Consider the following 25,805-nt stretch of genomic DNA (forward strand, 5'->3'; position numbering starts at 1 on the left):
ATCCTATAGTAGTCAAATTCATAGAGCCAGAATAGCAGAATTGTGATTGCCAGTTCCCAGGGATAGGAAGAAACAGAAAATCATTGTTTAATGGGCACAGAGTTTCTGTTATAGATTATGAAGAGTTCCGGGATTATATATCAGTCATAGTTGCAGAATAATGTGAATATACATAATGCCACTGTGGTAGCAGTACATTTAAAAATGGGTAAGATGATAGCAAAAGGTATTTTAAGAAATTTACTCAACACCCTGCAGTTACTATATTACAGATTGACCTTTAAGCAAGTTTTAAATTTTATCATTTTTCAAGAATGAGAGCTTAGAATAATGAAAATAAGAAGTCTTCAAGTCAAATAAGTGAGTTAGGAGGGTTTTGAGATCCTTTAGGAAGGCACTAGAGAGACCCATAATTAGGGAATTCATATCGTTCCTAGGTGTGCAGAGTGCAAATGTTACAGATTTGAGGGTGTGCAGATAACAGTTTTGGGAAATGCAATGTGTATCTATGAGAAGTGTGTTTCTGTGTTTAACTTAGAAACAACCAACTAAAACCCTGAAGTAGAATGCTGTCAGTACAATGATGATGCTGAAGCAATGGAGTTGGGGATTGATTGAGCTTTTTGCTCTTTCTCTGTCTTGATTAGCAATCCAGTACAGGAAGCATATGTAAATTGGGAGCAAATCAAATGATCATGGAACAGGTGGATTCCTGTCATGCCCTTTCATTGAATTAGACCACATCTTTGAGGCTGAATTGGCATCTTCATCTCTTCAAGTATGATCTTATTCATTCAACAAGCTAGAGCAGTTTCAGTAATAGCAGATCAGTGAAGAGAATGCCTTTAGAGATTTAGATTCTCTTGTGCAGGAAGAAGAAATGAACTTATCTCTATATTGAGTACTAACAAGTTTATTTTCTCTTATTTATCCAAAGAAGATTGTCTCTGTGACTTTACGTGAAAACATCATTACACAAAATCCCTTTATGTACAGTTAATTAAATGTTGCATTTAGTATTATAGTCTTGCATGGAGGAACATATTCTAAGAAAGTAATTATTTTATTCAGTGTATAACTTGATAAAGTCAAACTAAATACACTAACAATTCCAAATTAAGTTATGGTTCTATCTACAGACTAATTCCTTCCAGTTCCTACACCTGAAAATATAACTTCTCTTCTTTGGAAAGTAAAAATGTCTTCCCAGATTAATCAATGTCAGGAAAAGCTATCATATTTTTGTAAGTTTCAATAAATTGTGGTATGTTAGATATGTGTAACCCTCATTAACAAGAACCTAGCTTTTTATTGCTGAACACATTGATTTAATTCAGCATGTAAGAATGTTGACTACGCATGATAAGAGCAAGCACAAATATAAATAACAAACTGAATATTTTACTCCTTGTCCATTATGTTGACATCAGGTAGCACAAAGACATGCTTACAAAGTATTTTCAACTCATCAAGAAATTGTATTCATTATATCTATTAAGCAAACTAAACCTGAGAAGTACTTATAAATAAAATGAAAAAAAAAGTGAAATTAACATTATGTCCAGTTAAAAAGACTGCAAATCACAGGTGAAGGATTTGGAATAGTTTTTTTTTTCTAACATTTTGACACAAATAGTTTTCATGAAAAATGTAATTGAGATAGAATATTGTAAATGATGAAAACTCTATCATCTATTTCTTCATTTGCAGTGTCACTCCTGTTTGAAACATGAAAATCTGGAACACCACCTCAGATTTCATTCTCCTAGGACTCTTTAACCACACAGAAGCCCACCTATTTCTCTTTGTGATGGTTCTGACAATTGCCTTCACCTCCCTAGTGGGCAATGCCCTCATGATTTTCCTAATTCACCAGGATGCTCGGCTCCACATGCCCATGTACTTCCTACTGAGCCAACTCTCCCTCATGGACATGATGCTGGTCTCCACCGTTGTGCCCAAAATGGCAGCTGACTACTTGACTGGCCAGAAGTCCATCTCCCCTGCTGGCTGTGGGTTGCAGATCTTCTTCTTCATCACTTTGGAAGGGGGCGAGTGCTTCCTCTTAGCATCCATGTCCTATGACCGCTATGTGGCTATTTGCCACCCACTAAGATACCCCTTTCTCATGAGCTGGCAATTATGCCTGAGAATGGCTGTGGGGTCTTGGTTCCTGGGGGCAGCTGATGGGTTCATGCAGGCTGCTGCTACCCTGAGCTTCCCATTTTGCGATGCACATGAGATCAATCATTTCTTCTGTGAGGCCCCTACCCTGGTGCGTTTGGCTTGTGCTGACACATCAGTCTTTGAAAATGTCATGTACATCTGCTGTGTATTAATGCTCCTGGTCCCATTTTCTCTCATCCTGGTTTCCTATAGTCTCATCTTTGCTGCAGTTCTCAAGATGCATTCTAGAGAGGCCCGCAAGAAGGCTTTTGCCACCTGCTTCTCACATCTCTCTGTAGTGGGACTCTTTTATGGAGCTGCCATTTTTATCTACATGAGACCCAAATCCTACAGGTCAGCTAATCATGATAAAATAGTGTCAGTGTTCTATACTATCTTCACTCCTTTGTTGAACCCCATCATCTACAGTCTGAGGAACAGTGATGTCAAGGGAGCCCTGAGAAAGTGCATGGGTCAGTGTGCTGCCTTAAGTCATGAGTAAGATTACATTGATTTCCCCCGAATTTCAAGGTTATACAAAAGGAATTGTGTGAAAGTTCCTAGGGAATAGTTATATATGCATTATATCTATAACTGCTACTATTTTACTTTGAAATACAGACACAGCTATATAATTTGGATCTATTTTATGTATAATAATTATTTTATATTATTTTAAAATTATTCTTGACTTTATTTTTTTCAAGTTTTGATTTAAATTCCAGCTAATTAACGTACAGTGTAATATCCGTTTCAGGTGTAGAATTTAGTGATTCAACACTTACATACAATGCCCAGTGCTCATCACAAGTGCCCTCCTTAATCCCCCTCACCTATTTAACCCACCCCCCACCCACATCCCCTCTAGTAATCATCCTTTAATAAAGTGAAAAGATAGCTCATGTAATTGAAACAAATATATCATATAAAGAATAAGCATCTAGAGTACATATAAAGAATAAGCATCTAGAGTACATAAATAACTCATAAAACTCAACAATAAACATATTAAAACATGGGTGAAGGATTTAAATATATATTTTATCATAAGTTAGATAATAACCCTTTGAACCAGACTTGTTGTACCCCTTCCCAAGAGAAATGTATCACTGATGCAAATACTAGAGACCATACAAAATCTAAGAACATTTAAGGGGTTATCTGTAATAAAAAATGCATTTTTATATTATCTAAATAGTAGTCCATCAAAGTAGTACTATCATTTTGTTACCTGTTTTAAAATGTAAAACATGCTTTATAACTTAATGATAATCTCTAACTTAATGAGAATAATTCAAAAATAAATATCTACACTAAATTAAAGATTATATCCAAATTTTGTAGTAATTTAAGAATTTCTGCCTGCGTGTTTATATAAAATTTATCATGTTCCATTATAATGTATCTAATTTTTAAGCCGATGTTCTACAAACTGCCAAATAAATTAATATGTTTACACATTATTCTTGTGCAATTACTGGATAACAATATATAAAATTTCTGACTCCATAAAACTTTAGAGAAATAATAGCCCTGGAAGAATCTGAATAAGTATATTTGTTTCCCCACTGAATTGACCCTTAACACATCTTTGAAAACATGTAAATAAATTATAAGAACTCCTTTCCAATCTTGGCCTGAGGCCATCTTGAGTTATTAGTGACTTAAATTATATCATTCAAGTCTCAGTGGGCTTTCCCAGCGAACACACACACACACACACACAGAGAAAAGGGTTCTTTTCTTTAATCTCTAGGTAAAGAACTTGAATAATGATTGCTGCTGAGTCTTCCTGAAATATCTAAGATGCCAAGTGCAGGGATAAGAGATGAATATATACATTTGTTTGAAAAGTATTCAAAGAAGTCTGTTCAGAAAAATGACTTTGTTCATATGAATACAGTAGGACCTCTGTCAGCTATTCAATCCAGTGATGATGTAAAATTGGGAGATAACAAAGAGTACATGTCATAATTTTTTTATTTTAATTTATTACATAAGAGATGAGACCCCTCTACAAGTGCTTAGAAGAATTTGATTAGAATTAATTAAGAGCTGCTGTTTTTAAACCACCAAAATAAGCAATTGATACATTAAGGTATTTCACAACCAGGGGATCTCAAAAAGAAAATTTCACTTAGTGGAAATGGATTTAAAAGATTGTGTGTGTGAGGATCTTGGAAAGAATTGGTGTTTATCCTAAAAATCTATTGTAAATTAGCAGTGAAACAGTAAAATTGATAATATAGTCAATGGTTGATATTATCTATGAACTTCTTTCCCGGATTTATGCTGAACAAGATTAAGGTCTATACTAAATAATGCCATGTTCATGAAAATATGGTCACTTTAAGAGTAATAATAATTCTGTGTCACAAAATGTATACTAAATGTTTATATGGATACAAAAGAAACTTCAAATGTGAGAAGAATTTATTTGTCTCATAATTGAACCAACATATTTTGAGAAACAATTGTATTTGAAATATAAATCATATTTATCAAGAAAGGGGAGATGCATTGTCCCCAGAGCCTGTGATGAATCTTCTGGAGATGGGGAAAATTTTAACTAAGTGTAGAGTGCTTAATATGGTATGTGTAACATGAATTATACTCTCTAAAAGTAGAACTATTTTCATGCAGGCATGTGATGTGCTCATATTAATGTTGATGCCATTGGGCACCTGGGTGGCTCAGATGGTTAAGTGTCTGCCTTTGGCTCAGGTCATGATCCCAGGGTCCTGGGATCGAGCCCCACATTGGGCTCCCTGCTCCTTGGGAGCCTGCTTCTCTCTCTCTCTCTCTTTCTGTCTCTCATGAATAAATAAATAAAATCTTTTTAAAAAAAAAGACTGTTTAATGTTGATGCCATTGCGTTAATTCTGGCAGTTTGGATTACTGTCTAGATTAAAATCATTATAATTTTAAGGTGATCTGTTTAAGAAATTAGTGAATTGATCTATGTAAGGGTTGGTCAAGACCAGAGGTAGAAGATTTTAAGTAGAGTTTGAGCAGGAATGGCTGTATTTTTATAATAGGAAGTGATTTTGGAGTTAGTTCATAAATATGGTGTCTGAATGGGAAAGGATATGAAGGTCTGTGTAAAATATGGGATTGAGTCTTATTGGCATAGTTTTAGATGGGCTTACATAAAATTTGATGAACGAAACTAACATGTAAGAGTACAAATCCTCAATAACAAGAGTAGAAAGTAGAATTTCCTTTCTTACTTTGATGTGTGTGTGTGTGTGTGTGTGTGTGTGTGTGTGGTTTGTTGGTTTGGGTTTTTTTTTACATTTTTTATTTGCATATGGTTGACACACAGTGTTGCATTAGTTTCAGGTGTACAACATAGTGATATTGCAAGTTTTTACATATGCTACATTTACTTTTAGTGTAGATACAATCTAACACCATACAACACTATTACAATATCATTGACTATATTTTTATGCTGTGCTTTTATTCCTGTGATTTATTCATTTCATAACTGGAAGCCTGTGTCTCCCTCTCCTGTTTTTTCTGAGGACATTTTGCCGATCAGCATAGTGGTTACATGGTTGCCAGGGCAAACTTATTATTGTTACACACTGTTTTAATTTATAAGAATCTGTTATTTCTAATTAAATGATTCCTTGTCTCAATTTTATTCAAAAATATAAAATTAAACCATAAGAAAGGCAAAATAGTAAAAGCAAAATTTGTCTGTTTCTGGGACAATTATATATTTTCTAAATTTAAAGGACACCTAGAAATAATTCAAGTATTCATAGAAATAGTGGGTGTATTAGTTAGTTTTTTTTTTTTTTTACTGATTTCTGTGTTTAAGTTTGGTGTTTTATCTTTTAACCTTGTGTATGTATAACTGAACTTCAAGTGAAATAATATCTACATTAGAAATTGAGGATACTTTGTGAAAATCAGATGGAAATGACACACAGAAATGATTTGGGAATTATACTGATGATGAATCTAGTCATATCAAGCGTTGGATGAAAATAATTTGATGGTACCTTCCTTGATGTTGCTGGATGGTGATAATAAAGATAGTAAATGCCGCAGCTATTGCTCAGTGATAATTTGTGCAAAGCACGTTTTAAGTAAGCCATTTACATTATCTTATACGACCTTATAAGAACCTTTGTTTTTTTTCTTCCTAAAGTATTTTTGCTAAATACAAATTTTATATATTTAAAATGTACAACTTGATGTTTTAGTGTATGTACACATTGTGAAATAATCACCATAATCAAGCCAATTGATGTGTCCATCAACTTACAGTTTCTTTCTTTCTTTTTCCTTTGCTAGTGAGACCACTTAAGATTAATGCTCCTAGATATTTCAACTATAAAGTACAGTATTGTTAATCATATTCAAATTGCTGTGCATGAGATCTCCAGTACTTACTCATCTTGCATAATGGAAATTTTACAGCCTTTGACCCAAGTCTCCCCAAATTCTCCCTCCCCTCAGCTTTAATGACAGTCATTTAACTTTCTACTTCTAAGAGTTTGACCATTTTAGAATCGGGGGAAATCAGAGGGGTAGACGAACCATGAGAGACGATGGACTCTGAAAAACAAACTGAGGGTTCTAGAGGGGAGGGGTGTGGGAGGATGGGTTAGCCTGGTGGTGGGTATTGAGGAGGGCACATTCTGCATGGAGCACTGGGTGTTATGCACAAACAATGAATCATGGAACACTTCATCTAAAACTAATGATGTAATGTATGGGGATTAACATAAGAATAAAAAAAAATTAAAACTCAAAAAAAAAAAAAGAGTTTGAACATTTTAGATTCCACAAACAAGTGTAATTGAGCAGTCTTTATCCTTCTGTATCTGGCTTATTCTACTTAGCATAATGTCATCCAGTTTCACTTACGTTGTTGCAAATGGAAATATTTCCATTTTCAAGGTGGTATGGTTCTCTTGCTTGTTACTGTCCAATTTTCCCAGCACCATTTGTTGAAGAGACTGTCTTTTTTCCATTGGATATTCTTTCCTGCTTTGTTGAAGATGAGTTGACCATAGAGTTGTGGGTTCATTTGTGGGGTTTCTATTTTGTTATGTTGATCTATGTGTCCATTTTTGTGTCAGTACCATACTGTCTTAAACACTACAGTTTTGTAATACAGTTTGATGTCTGGAATTGTGATCCCTCCAGCTATACATTTCTTTTTCAGGGTTGCTTTGGTTATTTGTTCTAGCTCTGTGAAAAATACTATTGGTAGTTTGATAGGGATTGAATTAAATGTGTAGATTGCTTTGAGTAGTATAGATATTTTAACAATATTTGTTCTTCCAATCCACGCATGGACTGTCTTTCCATTTCTTTTTGTCCTCTTCAATTTCTTTCATCAGAATTTTATAATTTTCAGAGTACAGGTCTTTCACCTCTTTGGTTAGGTTTATTTCTAGGTATCTTATTGTTTTGAGTGCATTGTAAATGGGACGGATTCCTTAATTTCTTTTCTGGTGCTTCATTATTGGTGTATAGAAATGCAACAGATTTCTGTGCTTTGCTTTTGTATCCTGAGACTTTACTGAATTTATTTATCAGTTCTAGCCATTGTTTGGTGGATTCTTTTGGGTTGAATACATATTCCACACTTTCTTTATCCATTCATTTGTTGATGAACACTTAGTTGTGTGTGTGTGAGTATGTGTGTGTGTGTGTTTTACATATCTTAACTTTTAAAAATAATGCTGAAAAACTCAGAGTGCAGATATTGCTTCAAGATACAGATTTTACTTCCTTTGGATATATACCTAGAAGTGGGACTGTAGGATCATATGGTATTTTTAATTATTTGAAGAACTCCCATATACTTTTACATAGTGACTATACCAATTTACATTCCCAAGAACACTGCCAAAGGATTCCCTTTTCTCTACATCCTGGCCAACACTTACTATCTTTTCGATAATAGCCACTTTAGCAGGTGTCAGTGGATATCTCATTGTGGTTTTGATTTGCTCATTTATAGATGAGACCCATAGAGTTAAATTTACTAATCCAAGTTTATATTGCTAAGTTTCAAAATTAGAGCTAGATATGGTTTGGACTCCAAACTATCTGTAACTTGCTTGTGCAATAAAACAGAACAGACACATCTTCAGTCTGAATCCAAACTCAAAGTATGTTGAGTAGTAATTATTTTCATCTCTCAAAATATGTCTACCTATTTTTCTATTTATTTACCATTAATGCTGATTCATTACATGAGATTTCATAAAAGCATATAATTTAGAGGTACACAAATATATGCATGTACCAATACTATGTATTTTCGATCTCTTTATGGTTCATTAACATATGAAGCTGTATAACTTTTTAAACAATTAAATCACACCTTTCTTAAATATGTAATACAATTAGTAATTCTTTTTTTTTTTAAGATTTTATTTATTTGACAGAGAGAGATACAGCGAGAGAGGGAACACAAGCAGCGGGAGTGGGAGAGGGAGAAGCAGGCTTCCCGCGGAGCAGGGAGCCCGATGCGGGGCTCGATCCCAGGACTCTGGGATCATGACCTGAGCTGAAGGCAGACGCTTAACGACTGAGCCACCCAGGCGCCCTTATGATTACTAATTCTAAGTAACTAAAGTACACAAACTATATATTCTTTGTCTTTTTTTATAGTAGAATCTAGTGGAAACACTTAAAAGAATGTGTAATCTTATGTAAGATTCTACGAAAGGATATTGTGTAGAACTATGCTTGCCAACACCCCAGAGGACACTCTTTTCAGTTATCTGATTTGGAATCTCCAAAAGCCATCTCACAATGCTGTAAATTCTATGTGACTGATGTCAATGCAAAATAATTATTATCTAGGGATATGCAAATACAAGTATGATGAGACATTTCAAAGAAATGAGGTAAACATTATTAAGCCAATGAATTCAAAGTTCTCCTGGAAATCTGACCTGGTACCTGTTTTATAGGATTCCTCCCTTACTGGTGAATGAGAAAGTTCCCTTTTGGGAAATTTAAGCACTTTACACTATCTCAAGGATCTTGAGAAGAGAAGGAGTGACCCAAATTGATGTGAAATCTAATGGAGAGTTTTTACAATTAGATGATTTTAAAAGTCTAATCTAATAAAACTTCCAAGAAATCCAACTTAAGGCTTCTTTAGTAACTTTACATTCTTGTTGTACCAATTTAATGATCAGACCAAATGTGACCAAACTTATTTAGTGACCAGTAAGATCTTTCTTTGGAATTGATTTTGATCAAAGACAAGGTGGTGCAGAAAAAAAAAAAAAAAAAGATTCAGGGGGAAACTCTGCATCGTCTAGCTTCTAGAGGTCACCCAACCAGATCTGTCATTGTATCACTACATAGTCTTAAATAATTCACTTTATAGGAATCATTTTTTCATCTTTATAATGAGGCTATTCAAAAAATATATTTCTTCTGTAAATGTATAAAGCACTAATGTGAAGCTTTTTTCAGTTTTTGTTTTTAACTAAATACAAGCATACAAAAATATATCTATGCAAGCAATATAATGGCTATTGAATTCAAGTGATGGTAATTGCCTATCACTTTAAAACTCAGGCAGTAATTGGGAAGTTTTCTTCATCATGATGTAGGAATAAACTGACTGTGTCTTGAATATGCACATTTACAACTTGATTTACAGAGGAGATAATATGGGTACTTTTTTTTGTTTTTTGTTCTTGTGTTTTTGGTAATCAAAATCACCTAGGACACTTTGGTATTGGGGACAAGGTATGAATTGCAATTCATTTGGAGGATTTGGAAATGATGTCTGCATTTACTATGCCATTCATTAGAGCTGGATATTTGTAAGAAAAAAGTGACAGTGTGATAACCATAACAGAAGAGGAAATAGGAGATTGTAAAATGAGTAAAAATTAAAAACTAAATCCATTTTGGGGACATCTGGGTAGCTCATGATCCCAGGATCCTGGGATTGAGTCCTGCACTGGGCTCCTTGCTCTGCAGGGAGACTGCTTCTCCCTCTGCCTGTGCCTGCTGCTCACCCCTACTTGTGCTCTCTCTTTCTCTGTCAAATAAATAAATGAAATCTTAAAAAAAAACTAAATCAGTTTATTTGGGCATAAAGGTCATACGTATTCATGACCCTCTTTTATCTATACAGAATTTCTATTTTAAGATCATTCATTTTTGGGCGCCTGGGTGGCTCAGTTGGTTAAGCGACTGCCTTCGGCTCAGGTCATGATCCTGGAGTCCCGGGATCGAGTCCCGCATCGGGCTCCCTGCTCGGCAGGGAGCCTGCTTCTCCCTCTGGCCCTCCCCCCTCTCATGTGCTCTCTGTCTCTCTCATTCTCTCTGTCTCAAATAAATAAATAAAATCTTTAAAAAAAAAAAAGATCATTCATTTTTTCATATTTATTTATTTATATAGGTTTTTTTAAATTTAATTTTATTATGTTATGTTAGTCACCATAGAATACTTCATTAGTTTTTGATGTAGTGATCCACGATTCATTATTTTCATATAACACCCAGTGCTCCATGCAGTACATGCCCTCCTTAATACCCATCACCGGGCTAACCAATCCCTCCTCCCCCCTCCCCTCTCAAACCCTGTTTGTTTCTCAGAGTCCATAGTCTCTCATGGTTCATCTCATTCTCTGATTTCCCCCCCTTCATTTTTCCCTTCCTTCTCCTAATGTCCTCCATGCTATTCCTTATGTTCCACAAATAAGTGAAACCATATGATAATTGACTTTCTCTGCTTAACTTATTTCATTTAGCATAATCTCCTCTAGTCCCATCCATGTGGATGTAAAAGTTGGGTATTCATCTTTTCTGATGGCTGAGTAATATTCCATTGTATATATGGACCACATTTTCTTTATCCATTCATCTGTTGAAGGGCATCTCAGCTCTTTCCACAGTTTAGCTATTGTGAACATTCCTGCAGTTTATAGCAGCACAGACAGAAAGGGAGAGAGTGTGGCCTGGAGACCTCACTAAAGAACAGACTGCAATCTCTCTGCTCTGAGGCAGAGGGTTGGAAACAATCTCTTCTGCTCTGACTCTCAGAAGAGATATGGAAAGCCACCAGGGAAGGCCATCAGAGAACAAAAGCCCCCCAAAACCAGTTTTCACTGAGCACATCCCTCGCCACAGGGGGCAGGGCAACTCTGCCCAAACAGGGTTGCCTGAGTAACAGCACAGCAGGCCCCTCCCTCAGAAGATAGGCTGGGAAAATAAGAGGCCAGCACTCCTAAGGTCCCTAGAAAACAGGTGCATCTTGCTTGGGTTGTGGTCAATAACTTGGACTCTATACATTCCCTCAAGCACCCCTCAATGGAATGACTAGGAGGAGGGACCCCCAAAATAGGAAAAATTCAGAGACTATGACTTATGCCACAGATTTACAAATGGATTCAGATATAACCAAGATGTCAGAAATGGAATTCAGGGTAGCAATTGTGAAGATGATAGCTAGAATGGAGAAATCAATTAATGACAACATAGAGTCTTTGAGGGCAGAAATGAAAGCTGAATTGGCAGAACTTAAAAATGCTATCAATGAGATCCAATCTAATCTAGATAACTTAACAGCCTGGGTAAGCAAGGCAGAAGAATGAATTAGTGATTTAGAAGACCAATTAATAGACAAAAAGGGAAAAGAGGAAGCCAGGGAAAAACAACTCAGAATCCATGATAAAAGAATCAGAGAAATAAGTGACACCACGAAGCGCTCCAATGTCAGAATTATTGGAATCCCAGAGTGGGTGGAGAGAGAGAGAGGACTAGAAGATATATTTGAGCAAATCATAGCTGAGAACTTCCCTAATCTGGGGAATGAAACAAACATTCGTGTCCTAGAGGCAGAGAGGACCCCTCCCAAGATCAAGGAAAACAGGCCAACACCCTGGCATGTAATAGTAAAACTGGCAAATCCTAGAACCAAGGAAACCATCTTAAAGGCAGTTAGGGGGAAGAGGTTCCTTACGTACAGAGGGAGGAACATCAGAATAACGTCAGACCTATCCACAGAGACCTGCCAAGCCAGAAAGGCCTGGCAAGACATATTCAGGGCACTAAATGAGAAGATTATATATATTTTTTTAGTTTTAACAAGTGAAAACAATATCCACTAATGTCAGAATTGCCTTTTGAAGGATAAGACCGTTTATCAATTTCAATACATTCTTAGCATGTAAATATCTATATCTATCAATCTAGAAGCTAAATTAGTAGCAGTGGAAGCAGAAAAAGTCACTTAAAACCTGAATCTTGGTTTATCATCTATAAAATTTTTAGGTTACATCGACTTCAAGAGCCATTGTTCAGGGTTAAATAAAATTTAATTATGGCACAAATATTAACACAAGTCTGATTCCACCCAGTGGAGATGGCCAATAAAAGTTGATAGTTCTGTATTCTCTGTGTATAGGCCTTGTCAGGTTCAAGACTTGTTTCTCCAAGTTAATAAAAAACCACCTGATTGATTTTCACCTGCATATACTTAGCAGAACTAAAAAAAAACAAAACATGTGAAAATCTTTTGTAAATGGTTTGTAAATATATTATTCATTGTATTTCATTGGACTAAAGCAAAATGAAAGGGGAAACATCTAATTTATTTTTATAAAAGAAAAACAATATTATTACTTTAGACCTTGAAACAGATATTCAATGGCTGATGTTGCTTCCCTTTCAGATGCAACATTTCTTTAAATAATATCACATATAGGTTATTAGCATATACAACAGGGGGACATAGATAATTCAAAATTATTCTGCATTGGCAGTCATGCGACAATGGAATTAAAGAAGAAATTTGACTTTCCTTTTATTGCTTTGGTTATGTGTTGTTTTTCTCAGAATTATTCTGGGATAATATTAACTACCTAATGAAATCTTTGTCATATCAGCTTTATATATACTGCAAATGATAAGAATACTAGCAATGTTGATTCCATTGGTAATTATAAATATTACATTTTCAATCTTGTCAATAATTGATGTTATGAATATAAACTATATCCAATGATATCAACCTAATATTCTGGTCTCATAATTAAACTAAATGCCATTTTAGGAAAATAAAATAGCTCTCCTAGATTTTCCCCTGTAAGTTGTCAAACTCCACACAAAATTTTAAAATCAATTGTTCCACATAGATCCAGTATTTTACAATGTATCTGGAGATTCACATATGTAATAATTTGAGTAACTGAAAATTATTAACTGTGAAATAATTTGTATATGACTTTAATAATTTATTCAAATAATGCATGGACATGACATCAACAAACCATAAGGTAAAATGATGGTCCTATAACCCACTCCTCCTGACACCCAAAGTAAATGCTCAAATTATTTTGTAATTTGTTCCAATACTCTCCTGATATTTTAGACAATATGTTTATCTTCTCATGCTTGATTTTTAAATCCCAAATACCAGACTGTGGTTTCTAAATGAGGCCACTGTGAGTGAGATGCTGCTTCCTCTCTACATCACCACCTTCACCCTCTTTCTCTCCTCCCATGCTCTATCACAGCTACATCCCACTTTATGTTCTGGGGCATGCATTGATGGAATTGTTTCATTTTCTGGAAATTACTGGTTTTATATGAAAATATACTGCAAAACCTGATACTATTTTATTGGTTATCACTGAATATATGTCTTCTAATTGTATCATTATAATTTCTCTAAAGAAGCGTAGTAATATAAATTTTTGGCTGATATTAAGAATTGTCAAGAAATTCTTTATAAGAAGATAGAATTTTCCAAAAAAATCTTTTAATAAATAATATCATTTGTGCTTCTGTGTTCTTTGCATTGTATTTAAATATTATACCTCATGTATAACAGTTCTGAGAAAAATTCTTGTTGATAATATTCACTCCTTAATTATTAGGCCATATGCATTTTTAAGAATACCCATATGTATAAATTGAATTATATTAATTCTCTATCTTTTTAAAAATTATTTTATTTTATTTTTAAAAAGATTGATTGATTTAGAGTACCAGCGGGGGCAAGGGCAGAGGAAGAGGGAGAAGGAGAGAAGCAGACTCTCAGCTAAGCAGGAGTCAAGACATGGTACTCAATCCCAGCACCCTGAGATAATCACCTGAGCTGAAATCAAGAGCCTGATGCTCAGCCAACTGAGCTGCCCAGGCATTTTTTTTTAAATGTCAAACTTTATGTTTTCTTTTTGTCCTTGCTTTCTTTCTAGTCAATTTTCTCCAGTTATCTTTTGAAACTTTTAATGAATTTATTATATTAATTATTATATTTTTAATTTCCAGAAGTCTTTTATTATTATCTGACACTTCCTTTTATATAATATATAATATTTGTGCTGTAGATTTAACAACTTGTAATGGTATGCTGAGTTTTCTTGCTGATAGTATTCCCTCTGCAGGAGAATGCTTCCACTCATTCCCATGAATAAGACTCTCAGAATGACATTTCTCCTTCTCCTTTTTGTTTAAAGATTTTATTTATTTGTTTGTTTTAGAAAGAAAGAGTGAGAGAATTCATGGGGGGAGGGGCAGAGGGAGAAAGGAATCTCAAGCAGACTCCACACTGAGTTGGGAGCCAGATGCAGGGCTCAATCCCAGGACCCAGGGATCAGGACCTGAGCCAAAATTAAGAGTCAGATGCTTAACTGATCTTGCCACCAGGCAACCCACTCTCTCTTTCTCCTTTTAAATGAAGAACTGTTTCTTAAAATTTCATTTTCCAAAGGGTCCTAAACTTTTTCTTCTCTTATCGCTCCACACCATTTTCTTCTCCAGTTTTCCTTAAATTAATAATGTATTTCTTCCTTTTTAATGTTTTTAATTTAAATTTAATTTAATTAATATATAATGTGTTATTAGTTTCAGGGTAGAATTTAGTGATTCATCAGTTGCATGTAACATTCAGTGACCATTACATCAGGTGACCTTCTTTATGCCCATTACCTAATTAGACCATTCCCCCACCCACCTCCCCTCCAGCAATCCTCAGTTTGTTTCCTAGAGTTAAGAGTCTCTTATGGTTTGCCTCCCTCTCTGTTTAAATCGTATTTTATTTTTCCCTCCCTTCCCCTATGTTCATCTGTTTTGTTTCTTAAATTACACATATAAGTGAAATTATATGATATTTGTCTTTCTCTGACAGACTTATTTTGCTTAGCATAACATCCTCTGATCCTACCCATATTGTTGCAAATTGCAAGATTTCATTCTTTTTGATGGCTGAATAATGTTCCATATATACCAGTTCTTCTTTATCCATTCATCTGTCAATGGATATCTGAGCTCTTCCCATATTTTGGGTATTGCGAACATCACTGCTATAAACTTTGGGTTGCATGTGCCCCTTTGAATCATGATACAAGAAGAGTGTATCTCTTTATTATCATGTCAGTTGGGGTTTATGACAGAGCAGTGATAAATATATGTATTATACTCCCACACTTATCTATGGAATAAGATGGAAAGAATTTTAAATGCATAAAAACAAAAAGATAGAAAAAAAAGAATAAGTACAAAAAGGTGCCATAAAGCAATGTGTAATGTTATGTAAGTATTGAGAAACAGATGGACTGAACATACATCTTTCAAGAGAGCTTGAGCTTACATGGAAAGAAAAATGAAATTGGATTATAGATTCTCAGAGAAGGGGCCTATTTTAATTAGAGCATTCTAAAGTTGGGTAAGGAGGCAGAAGAAAATGGCTTTGAGGCACCTGGGTGGCTCAGTCAGTTAAGTATCTGCCTTTGGCTCAGGTCATGATCTCTAGATCCTGGGACTAGCCCCATGTCAAGCTCTCTGTTCAGTGGGGAGCCTGCTTCTCCCTCTCCCTCTGCTTGCCTTTTCACCTGCTTGCATGTGCGCTCTCTCTATCAAATAAATAAATAAAATCTTTTATTTTTAAGAAGAAAATGGCTTTACATAAATGGTATTTGGCAATAAAGATTTGTTATAGATTTCTGAAACAAAGAAGCAAATAACAACAATTGATATCTAAGGAGCTGTTGTGCCAATCTTTTGGAGGAGAACACAAAAAGAGAATGCAGATCTGCACATGACCTCATAGACTACTGCAGTTTCTGAAATGTTAGTGTTTAAATATAAAAGATAAAAAGAATTCTCTAAGGGTAAACAAAATTTACTCAAATATGGGTCTATAATTTATGCATTTACATTGATTAACTATGCATACATTTAACTTATAAGTTCTGTCTTTGAAGATAACTGAATTTATGTAGAAAAATAAAATATTTACATCCTAATGATGTTATTAGAGAAATACATATATGATATATGTATATATAATATATATAAATATATATATATATGATGTATTTATTTATTTGATAGAGTGTGGAAAGACAGAGGAAAAAGAAGAGGGAGAGGAAGAGAGAGAACCTCCATCAGACTTCCCACTGACTGGAGAGACTAATGTGGGGCTAAATCTCACAACCCTGAGATCATCACCTGAGCCAAAATCAAGAATCAGATGCTCAACTGAGTCGCCCTGAGAAATATATTATTCTTACAAATTCACAGATTTGTAGAGAATATTTTGGCCACAGATGTTTGCCTCATGAAGATTTTACCTATGAAGCAAAAACTGAGGATTTTGTTTCAAAATAGTTAAGTTTGTTCTTCATTTAGAAGCTGCAATATTCAATGAGTAAATCACTGTATGAATGAAATAATGAAATAAAAATAGCATTCTGTTCTATATTAATTTACTGTTGTGTCTGTTTTTAGGAAAGAATTAATGCCACATGGAAAATTAAAATCAAACTTCTACTGATTTTATCTTATTGGGGTTATTCCCACCTTCAAGAATTGGCCTGTTTTTCTTCATTTTCATTGTTCTCGTTTTCCTAATCCTTCTTGTTGGGCAGCCTGTGCATGATCGTCCTCATCCTCCTGGATACCCCTCTTCACACACCTATGCATTTTCTACTTAGTCAGCTCTCCCTCATGGACCTGAACTACATCTCCACCATTGTCCTCAAGATGGCTTCTGATTATCTCTCTGGAAACAAGTCTATTTCTTTAGTCAGGTGTGCAGTTCAGCGTTTCTTCTTTATCACTTTAGCTGGTGGAGAAGGATTACTATTGGCCACTATCGCCTATGATCATTATGTGGCTATTTGCTTTCCTCTCCACTATGTCATTTGTATGAGCAAAAGAGTATGTGTGTTGATGATAACAGGATAATGAGCTCGATCAACTCCTATGCTCCCACAACATATATTCTCCATATCCCTTAGCCAGTCCAGAGCCATCAACTATTTCTTCTGTGATGTTATGGCCAGGTTAACTCTGTCCTGTGTGGACACCTGGATCTATGAGTACACTGTTTGTAAGCTCCACCCTCTTCCTTATGTTTCTTTTCATTGTTATTGTATGTTCCTATGGCTGGGTTCTCCATGCAAACTGATGCATGAAATCAGTAGAAGGGAGGAAGAAGGCCTATTCAACCTGCAGCACCCACCTCACTGTGGTGACTGTCTACTGTGCAACCTTTGTTTATATTTATCTATGCTCTAGATCCCTCTGATCACCAACAGAGGATAAGATTCTGGCTGTCTTCTACACTACCCTGACCCCAATGCTCAACCCCATCATCTACAGCCCAAGAAACAAGGAGGTGATGGGGGCTCTGAGATGATTCTTTCAGAGAATCCAATCTGTGATGATGTAGACAATATACTTTAGTTCTAAAGCTTCAGTTACATGTCAATTTAGCTGTACACCATTGTGAAGAAAAATATTATATGCCTACAGGGAAAGAACTGAAATTAATATAGAAAATTGAATAAATTGAGGTTTCCTATAATAATTTTATAGTCTAAGGAATTATGTTTTTTTCTTTATGATCCTTTTTTCTCCATCTGTATAAAGGGAATGCATTTTCCACTAACTTGTGTGCAAAAATATTTTACTAACATGTAAAATGGAAAATAAAAACTGACTAAATCAATGGTATCATGCATCATACCAGTTCTATAATATTTTTTTCTACAATATTTTTTCTTTTTTTTTTACCAATATTAGTAAATTAGGACCTAAGAACAATAAATAATTTAGGATGAACCTAACATAATTGGAAACAAATACTTTATATATTTGCATAATAATTTATACTTTTTAAACTATATTGACATCATTGACAAAGTTGTATATTTTATGGAGTAGGATGTCATAATTTGATATACATTGTGAAAACATCACACAATTTAGTTAATTAACATATCTATCACCCTACATAGTAAGTTGTGTGTGAGAACAGTTAAGAACTTTTTTGTTAGCAAACTTCAAGTATGTGATAGAACACTGTTAACTGTAGACACTTTTATTGTATATTAAGGCTCCAGAATTTTTTCATCCTGCATATCTGAAACTTTGCTTTATTTGAGTAAAATTTCCCTATTTACCGACCAACTAGACCCTGGTAAACAACATTATACTGTCTTCTATTAAGAGTTTTATTTCTTTCACATATAAGTGAGATCATGCAATACTTCTCTTTCTGTTTCTGGCTTATATCACTAAACATGATGTTCTTTAGATTCATCCATGTTGTCGCAGTGACGAAGTTTTTGTTTTGTTTTGTTTTTATCCAAGCCTAAATAATATTCCAGTGTATATATATTTATGACTCTTGTAAGTCCATTCATCCACTGATGGATACTTAGGTTGTTCCTATGTCTTGGTTATTGTGAATAATGTTGCAATATACATGGGAGTGCAGATACTTCTTTGAGATAGTGATTTCATTTTCTTTGAAATATACACAGAAAGGAAAGTGTTAGATCATATGGTAGTTCTATTTTTAATTTTTTGAGAACATCCATACTGTTTCCCATAATGACTGTGTCAGTTTACATCCCATCAACAATGGGAGAGACTTAAAAAGATCATGTAAATTTGGACATTTTTATCACTATGGCAATTAAGCATTTAGCAGAGTAAAAACTTGGCTTATAGAATGATAGTTGGTTATAACTCGCATCTCTCCAAATTTAAATTAAGTGGAAATTTTTCAACACAAGTAACTGAATGATAATGTCCCAATTGTGTGGGAAAACATAATAGTTGCTTCCTGTTGAAAGATTTAACTCATCTCTTTAATTTGGTTACAGGACTACAAAATTTGAAAGAATCTGAAAAAAATGTAAAAAAAAAAAAAATTAAAAGCATAAAAAAGACAAATGCTCCACAATGACCAAATACCTACCAAGGATTTCATACATTGTGAGGAACACACAGACACATTTCATTCAAAATGGTGAGCCAATAAGACAATTACAAGTGAACATAAGCATTTTGTTCTTTCATTGCAATAAAATAATCAACTAAACAATTTCCTCAATTTTTTCTACTCAAGTATTTTATAATCTTTTTCAATCACTGTAACCATTGCCTTACTTCAGGTCCTCAAGCTCTCTTTAATGGAGTATGTTCTCTTTTTTTTTTAAGATTTTATTTATTTATTTGACAGAGAGAGACACAGTGAGAGAGGGAACACAAGCAGGGGGAGTGGGGGAGGGAGAAGCAGGCTCCCCACTGAGCAGGGAGCCCAATGCGGGGCTTGATCCCAGGACTCTGGGATCATGACCCGAGCCGAAGGCAGACGCTTAATGACTGAGCCACCCAGGCACCCCTGGAGTATGTTCTAACAAGATTTTCCTACTGAATCAAAATGGGATTTGGAATGTTATATTTTCAGCTAGAGTTCTTAACTGGAGAAAGACATGAATTTAGTCCAATTTTAACTGATAACGTATCACTAAAAATGCTTTAAAGACTTACAGAATCTCCATATATGGAAGTGAATAATATCTGAAACTCTACAACCATAAAAAATGTCCAACAACAGCCTGAGAATGAGTCCTGTGAAGATACCACCATTGCCCCTACTGGGTGCAATTTACAGCCTCAGAACCATGTGATGGATCCCCCTGAAAAGTTCAAGAATTTATTTCTATTGGAATCATGTTCATTTAGATGTTGTGTATTTGCTCTGGTTTTTTTGTTTTGTTTTGTTTTGTTGTTGTTGTTTCTCAGTGGCCCATTCCTAAGATAAAGCTGCAAATAAAGAATCTAATGCAAAGTATAGATATATGTTTTGGCCAGAGCTATAAGTCAGACACAGAAGTAAACATTTGAGTTCTACCACAGATATTGAAATGTTTGTTCTCAAAGGAATGTCAAAGACAGTCCACACAGAAAATAATGATAAATGGGTTGTAAACTTTATGTTTAACCTGGAAGACCCTTTATCTACTTACAGGAGCCATTATGTGTGAGATACAGGAATATGTGATAAATTTGTTTTAAGTACAATGTCTGAGAAAATAGACATGATATATGAAAAAAGTAGAAAATATTTGGTCTTTGTGATCTGATTAAATCACAAAAACACGATAGACACAGTGAAAGGAAGTGGGGAGAGAGAGACACACAGAGAGAGAGAATGAGAAAGACTATCATAAGTTTTGTAAAATCAATGTACAAACATTAGTGACTGATTATATAATGTGGCCAAGAGCTGTGTAGAAAGGCCAACTCTACAATTCCATAATAAAGATACTGTGGTGGCAACAATGCACAAAAGGCATTTTTTTGTTTTCTTTGTCTTTTAAAAGACATTTTTCAAATTTTTTAAAACACTGGCTTCCTGGAGAGGATGCTAACTAGTCATTCTCATTTATTCTCACAAGTTATGGGAATCTGAAGGTCATCGTGTTAGCTGTAGTCTCCCAGCCGAAGTCTCTGTTACTCCTCAATCTCTCTCTCTCTCTTTTTTTTAAAGATTTATTTATTTACTTGAGAGAGAGAGAGAGCATGAGAAGGGGGAGGGTCAGAGGGAGAAGCAGACTCCCTGCTGAGCAGGGAGCCTGATGCAGGACTTGATCCTGGGACTCCAGGATCTTGACCTGAGCTGAAGGCAGTCGCTTAAGCAACTGAGCCACCCAGGTGCCCTCAATCTCTCTTTAAATCTAGAATGACTTGAAAATGCTCTTGAGTTATCTAACTAAGATACATATTGATGATGTTACTTTCCTTAGTATGATAAGCAATTATGTCCTTTATCTGGTACATCCCTACCTCTGCAGGATCATACAGCACAACTACTATCTAACTTTGTTATCTTCACATTAAATAAAATGCAGTTCTATGAAGAAGTTTAAACAACACAATTATATCAAGTACACAATTGCCTGTATGTTCAATTTATGATCCACTATTCTCACATAAAGTTCTTTGATGGAATAATTCATAATTTACACTGTTTTCAAGTTTGAGCTCTGGTGTCATTTACATAAGGAAGCTATATCCTTCCTCTCTGTTCTCACAGATTTCAGTATACCTACTAATAAAGCATGTCATCATCATAATATTATCATATTTTTTAATCACTCCATGGACAATTACTGTTTGCATTTTTCACTTTTAAAAAATGCTATTGATATGTGATATCTAAACATGTGATAGATTTTCACTATATGAATAAAAGAAAGGACAAGAACCATGTGATACTCTCAATTCATGCAGAAAAAATATTTGACAAAATAGAGCATCCTTTCTTGATTAAAACTCTTTACAGTGTAGGGATAGAGGGTACATACCTCAATATCATAAAAGCCATCTAGGAAAAAACCCACAGTGAATATTATTCTCAATGGGGAAAAACTGAGAGCTTTTCCCCTAAGGTCAGGAACATGGCAGGGATGTCCACTATCACCATTGCTGTTCAACGTAGTACTAGAAATCTTAGCCTCAGCAATCAAACAAAAAGAAATAAAAAGCATCTGAATCAGCAAAGAAGTCAAATGCTCACTCTTTGCAGATGATATGATACTTTACTTGGAAAACCCAAAAGACTCCACCCCAAAACTGTCAGAACTCATTCAGGAATTCAGTAAAGTGGCAGGATATAAAACCAATGCACAGAAATCAGTTGCATTTCTATATACCAACAACAAGATAGAAGAAACAGAAATTAAGGAGTCTGTCCCATTTGCAATTGCACCCAAAACTGTAAGATACCCAAGAATAAATCTAACCAAAGAGGCAAAGGATCTGTACTCAGGAAACTGTAGAATACTCATGAAGGAAATTGAGGAAGACACAAAGAAATGGAAAAAATGTCCCATGCACGTGGATTAGAAGAACAAATATTGTGAAAATGTCTATGCTACTTAGAGCAATCTACACATTTAATGCAATTCCTATCAAAATACCATCAACTTTTTTCAAAGAAATGGAACAAATCATCCTAAAATTTGTATGGAACCAGAAAATACCCCAAATAGCCAGAGGAATGTTGAAAAAGAAAAAGCTCGCAGCATCACAATTCCAGACTTCCAGCTCTATTACAAAGCTGTCATCATCAAGACAGTATGGTACTGGCACAAAAACAGACACATCAATCAATGGAACAGAATAGAGAGCCCAGAAATGGACCCTCAACTCTATGGTCAACTAATCTTTGACAAAGCAGGAAAGAATATCCAATGGAAAAGAGACAGTCTCTTCAGGACGCCTGGGTGGCTCAGTTGGTTAAGCATCTGCCTTCAGCTCGGGTCATGATCCTGGGGCCCTGGTATCAAGCCCCATATTGGGCTCTCTGTTAAGCAAAAAGCCTGCTTCTCTCTCTCCCTCTGCTGCTCCCCCCGCTTGTGCTCTCTCTCTCTCTGTCAAATAAGTGAATAAAATCTTTAAAAAAAAAAAAAAAAAGACGTTCTCTTCAACAAATGGTATTGGGAAAATTAGACGGCCACATGCAGAAGAATGAAACTGGACCATTTCCTTACACCACACACAAAAATAGACTCAAAATGGATGAAAGACCTAAATGTGAGACAGGAATCCATCAAAATCCTGGAGGAGAACACAGGCAGCAAGCTCTTCAACCTCAGCTGCAGCTACTTCTTCCTAGACACATCTCCAAAGGCAAGGGAAACAAAGGCAAAAATGAATTATTGGGACTTCATCAAGATAAGAAGCTTTTGCACAGCAAAAGAAACAGTCAACAAAACCAAAAGACAACTGACAGAATGGGAGAAGACATTTGAAAATGACATATCAGAAAAAGGGCTAGTATCCAAAATCTATAAAGAACTTATCAAACTCAACATGCAAAGAACAAGTGATCCAATTAAGAAGTGGGCAGAAGAAATGGACAGCTATTTCTGCAAAGAAGACATCCAAATGACCAACAGACACATGAAAAAGTTCTCAACATCACTTGGCATCAGGGAAATACAAATCAAAACCACAATGAGATACCCCCTCACATCAGTCAGAATGGCTAAAATTAACAAGTCAGGAAACGACAGATGTTGATAAAGATGCAGAGAAAGGGGAACCCTCCTGCACTGTTGGCAGGAATGCAAGCTGGTGCAGTCATTCTGGGAAAACAGTATGGAGTTTCCTCAAAATGTTGAAAATAGAGCTGCCATACAACCAGCAATTGTACTGCTGGGTATTTACCCCAAAGATACAAATGTAGTGATCCAAAGGGGCACCTGAACCCCAATGTTTATAGCAGCAATATCCACAATAGCCAAACTATGGGAAGAGCCCAGATGTCCATCGACAGATGAATGTATAGACAAAATGTGGTATATATATACAATGGAAGATTATGCAGTCATAAACAAAATGAAATCTTGCCATTTGCAATGATGTGGATAGAACTAGAAGGTATTATGCTAAGTGGACTAAGGCAATCAGAGAAACACATGTATCATATGACCTCACTGATATGAGGAATTCTTAATCTCAGGAAACAAACTGAGGGTTCTTGGAGCAGAGGGGGGTGGGAGGGATGGGGTGGCTTGGTGACAGACATCGGGAAGGGTAGGTGTTGTGGTCAGCGCTGTGTATTGTGTAAGACTGATGAATCATAGACCTGTACCCCTGAAACAAATAATACATTATATGTTAATAATAAAAAAATAAAAATAAAAATAAATAAATAAAACCACTGCAGCTGGCACATTGATTAGGTAGTAGACATGACCAGTACCTCCAAAGCCACTTTGTGCTTTTATTGTCTATCATCCCCAAAGTAGCACTTTTTACCACTTCTGACAACATAGATTTTGTCATTTATTCTAGTTTTAGACTATTCTCCTTTCTGTGTCTGGCTTCTTTCCTTCACCTTATTGCTGTTAAGTTCATTCTAGCTTTTTATGTATTTGTAGATCATTAATTCACATTACTACTGAACACTCCATTGTGTAACTATCATCTATTTACTAACCCAATTTTGTTAATGAGCTTATGTAAATATTGTAGTGGGTTTTTTTTATTTTATTATGTTATGTTAATCACCATACATTACATCATTAGTTTTTGATGTAGTGTTCCATGATTCATTGTTTGCATATAACACCCAGTGCTCCATTCAGTACGTGCCCTCTTTAATACCCATCACCAGGCTACCCCTCCCCCAAACCGCCTCCCTCTAGAACTCTCAGTTTGTTTCTCAGAGTCCATAGTCTCTCATAGATCATCTCCCCCTCCTATTCCCCCCCCTTCATTTTTCCCTTCTTGCTTTCTTTTTTTTTTTTTTAACATATAATGTATTATTGTTTCAGAGGTACAGGTCTGTGATTCAACAGTTTTACATAATTCACAGTGCTCATCATAACACACACTCTCCTCAAAATCTATGACCCAGCCACCCCATCCCTCTGACCCCCCACCACTCCAGCAACCCTCAGTTTGTTTCCTGAGATTAAGAATTCCTCATATCAGTGAAGTCATATGATACATGTCTTTCACTGATTGACTTATCTCACTCAGCATAATACCCTCCAGTTCCATCCACATTGGTGCAAGTGGCAAGATTTCATTCCTCTTCATTGCTGCATAATATTCCATTATATATAAATACCACATCCTCTTTACCCATTCATCTGTCAATGAACATCTTGGCTCTTTCCATAGTTTGGGTATTGTGGACACTGCTGCTATAAACATTAAGGTGCACATATCCCTTTGGATCCCTACATTTGTATCTTTGGGGTAAATACCCAGTAGTGCAATTGCTGGGTCATAGGGTAGCTCAATTTTCAACTTTTTGAGGAGCCTCCATACTGTTTTCCAGAGTAGTTGCACCAGCTTGCATTCCCAACAACATTGTAGGAGGGTTCCCCTTTCTCCGCATCCCTGCCAACATCTGTCGTTTCCTGACTTGTTAATTTTGGCCATTCTGACTGCTGTGAGGTGGCATCTCATTGAGGTTTTGATTTGGATTCCCCTGATGCTGAACGATGTTGAGCACTTTTTCATGTGTCTGTTGGCCATTTGGATGTCGTCTTTGGAAAAATGTCTGTTCATATCTTCTGCCCATTTCTTGATTAGATCACTTGTTCTTTGCATGTTGAGTTTGATAAGTTCTTTATAGATTTTGGATACTAGCCTTTTATCTAATATGTCATTTGCAAATATCTTCTCCCATTCTATTGGTTGTCTTTTGGTTTTGTTGACTGTTTCTTTTGGTGTGCAAAAGCTTTTTATCTTGATGAAGTCCCAATAGTTCATTTTTGCCCTTGCTTACCTTGTCTTTGGTGATGTTTCTAGGAAGAAGTTGCTGCGGCTGAGGTCGAAGAGGTTGCTGCCTGTGTTCTTTAGGTTTT

General features: G+C 35.5%; 1 protein-coding gene and 1 pseudogene across 1 annotated transcript; both read left to right on the forward strand.

Annotated features, from left to right (window-relative positions):
- Positions 1-1,673: 1,673 nt before the first annotated feature.
- On the forward strand, positions 1,674-2,668 carry LOC110581184 (olfactory receptor 2T33-like). Its single transcript, XM_021690939.1, has one exon. The coding sequence runs from the start codon at positions 1,730-1,732 to the stop codon at positions 2,666-2,668; it is 939 nt and encodes a 312-aa protein (XP_021546614.1). The 5' UTR covers positions 1,674-1,729.
- A 14,254-nt stretch (positions 2,669-16,922) lies between these two features.
- Positions 16,923-17,818, forward strand: LOC110581178 (annotated as a pseudogene).
- The last annotated feature ends 7,987 nt before the right edge of the window (positions 17,819-25,805 follow it).

Source organism: Neomonachus schauinslandi, chromosome 7, assembly GCF_002201575.2.
Source record: "Neomonachus schauinslandi chromosome 7, ASM220157v2, whole genome shotgun sequence".
Lineage (NCBI taxonomy): Eukaryota > Metazoa > Chordata > Mammalia > Carnivora > Phocidae > Neomonachus > Neomonachus schauinslandi.

Excerpts from the sequence above, each read along its gene's own strand:
- LOC110581184 (XM_021690939.1), top strand. The coding sequence starts at position 1,730 with ATGAAAATCTGGAACACCACCTCAGATTTCATTCTCCTAGGACTCTTT.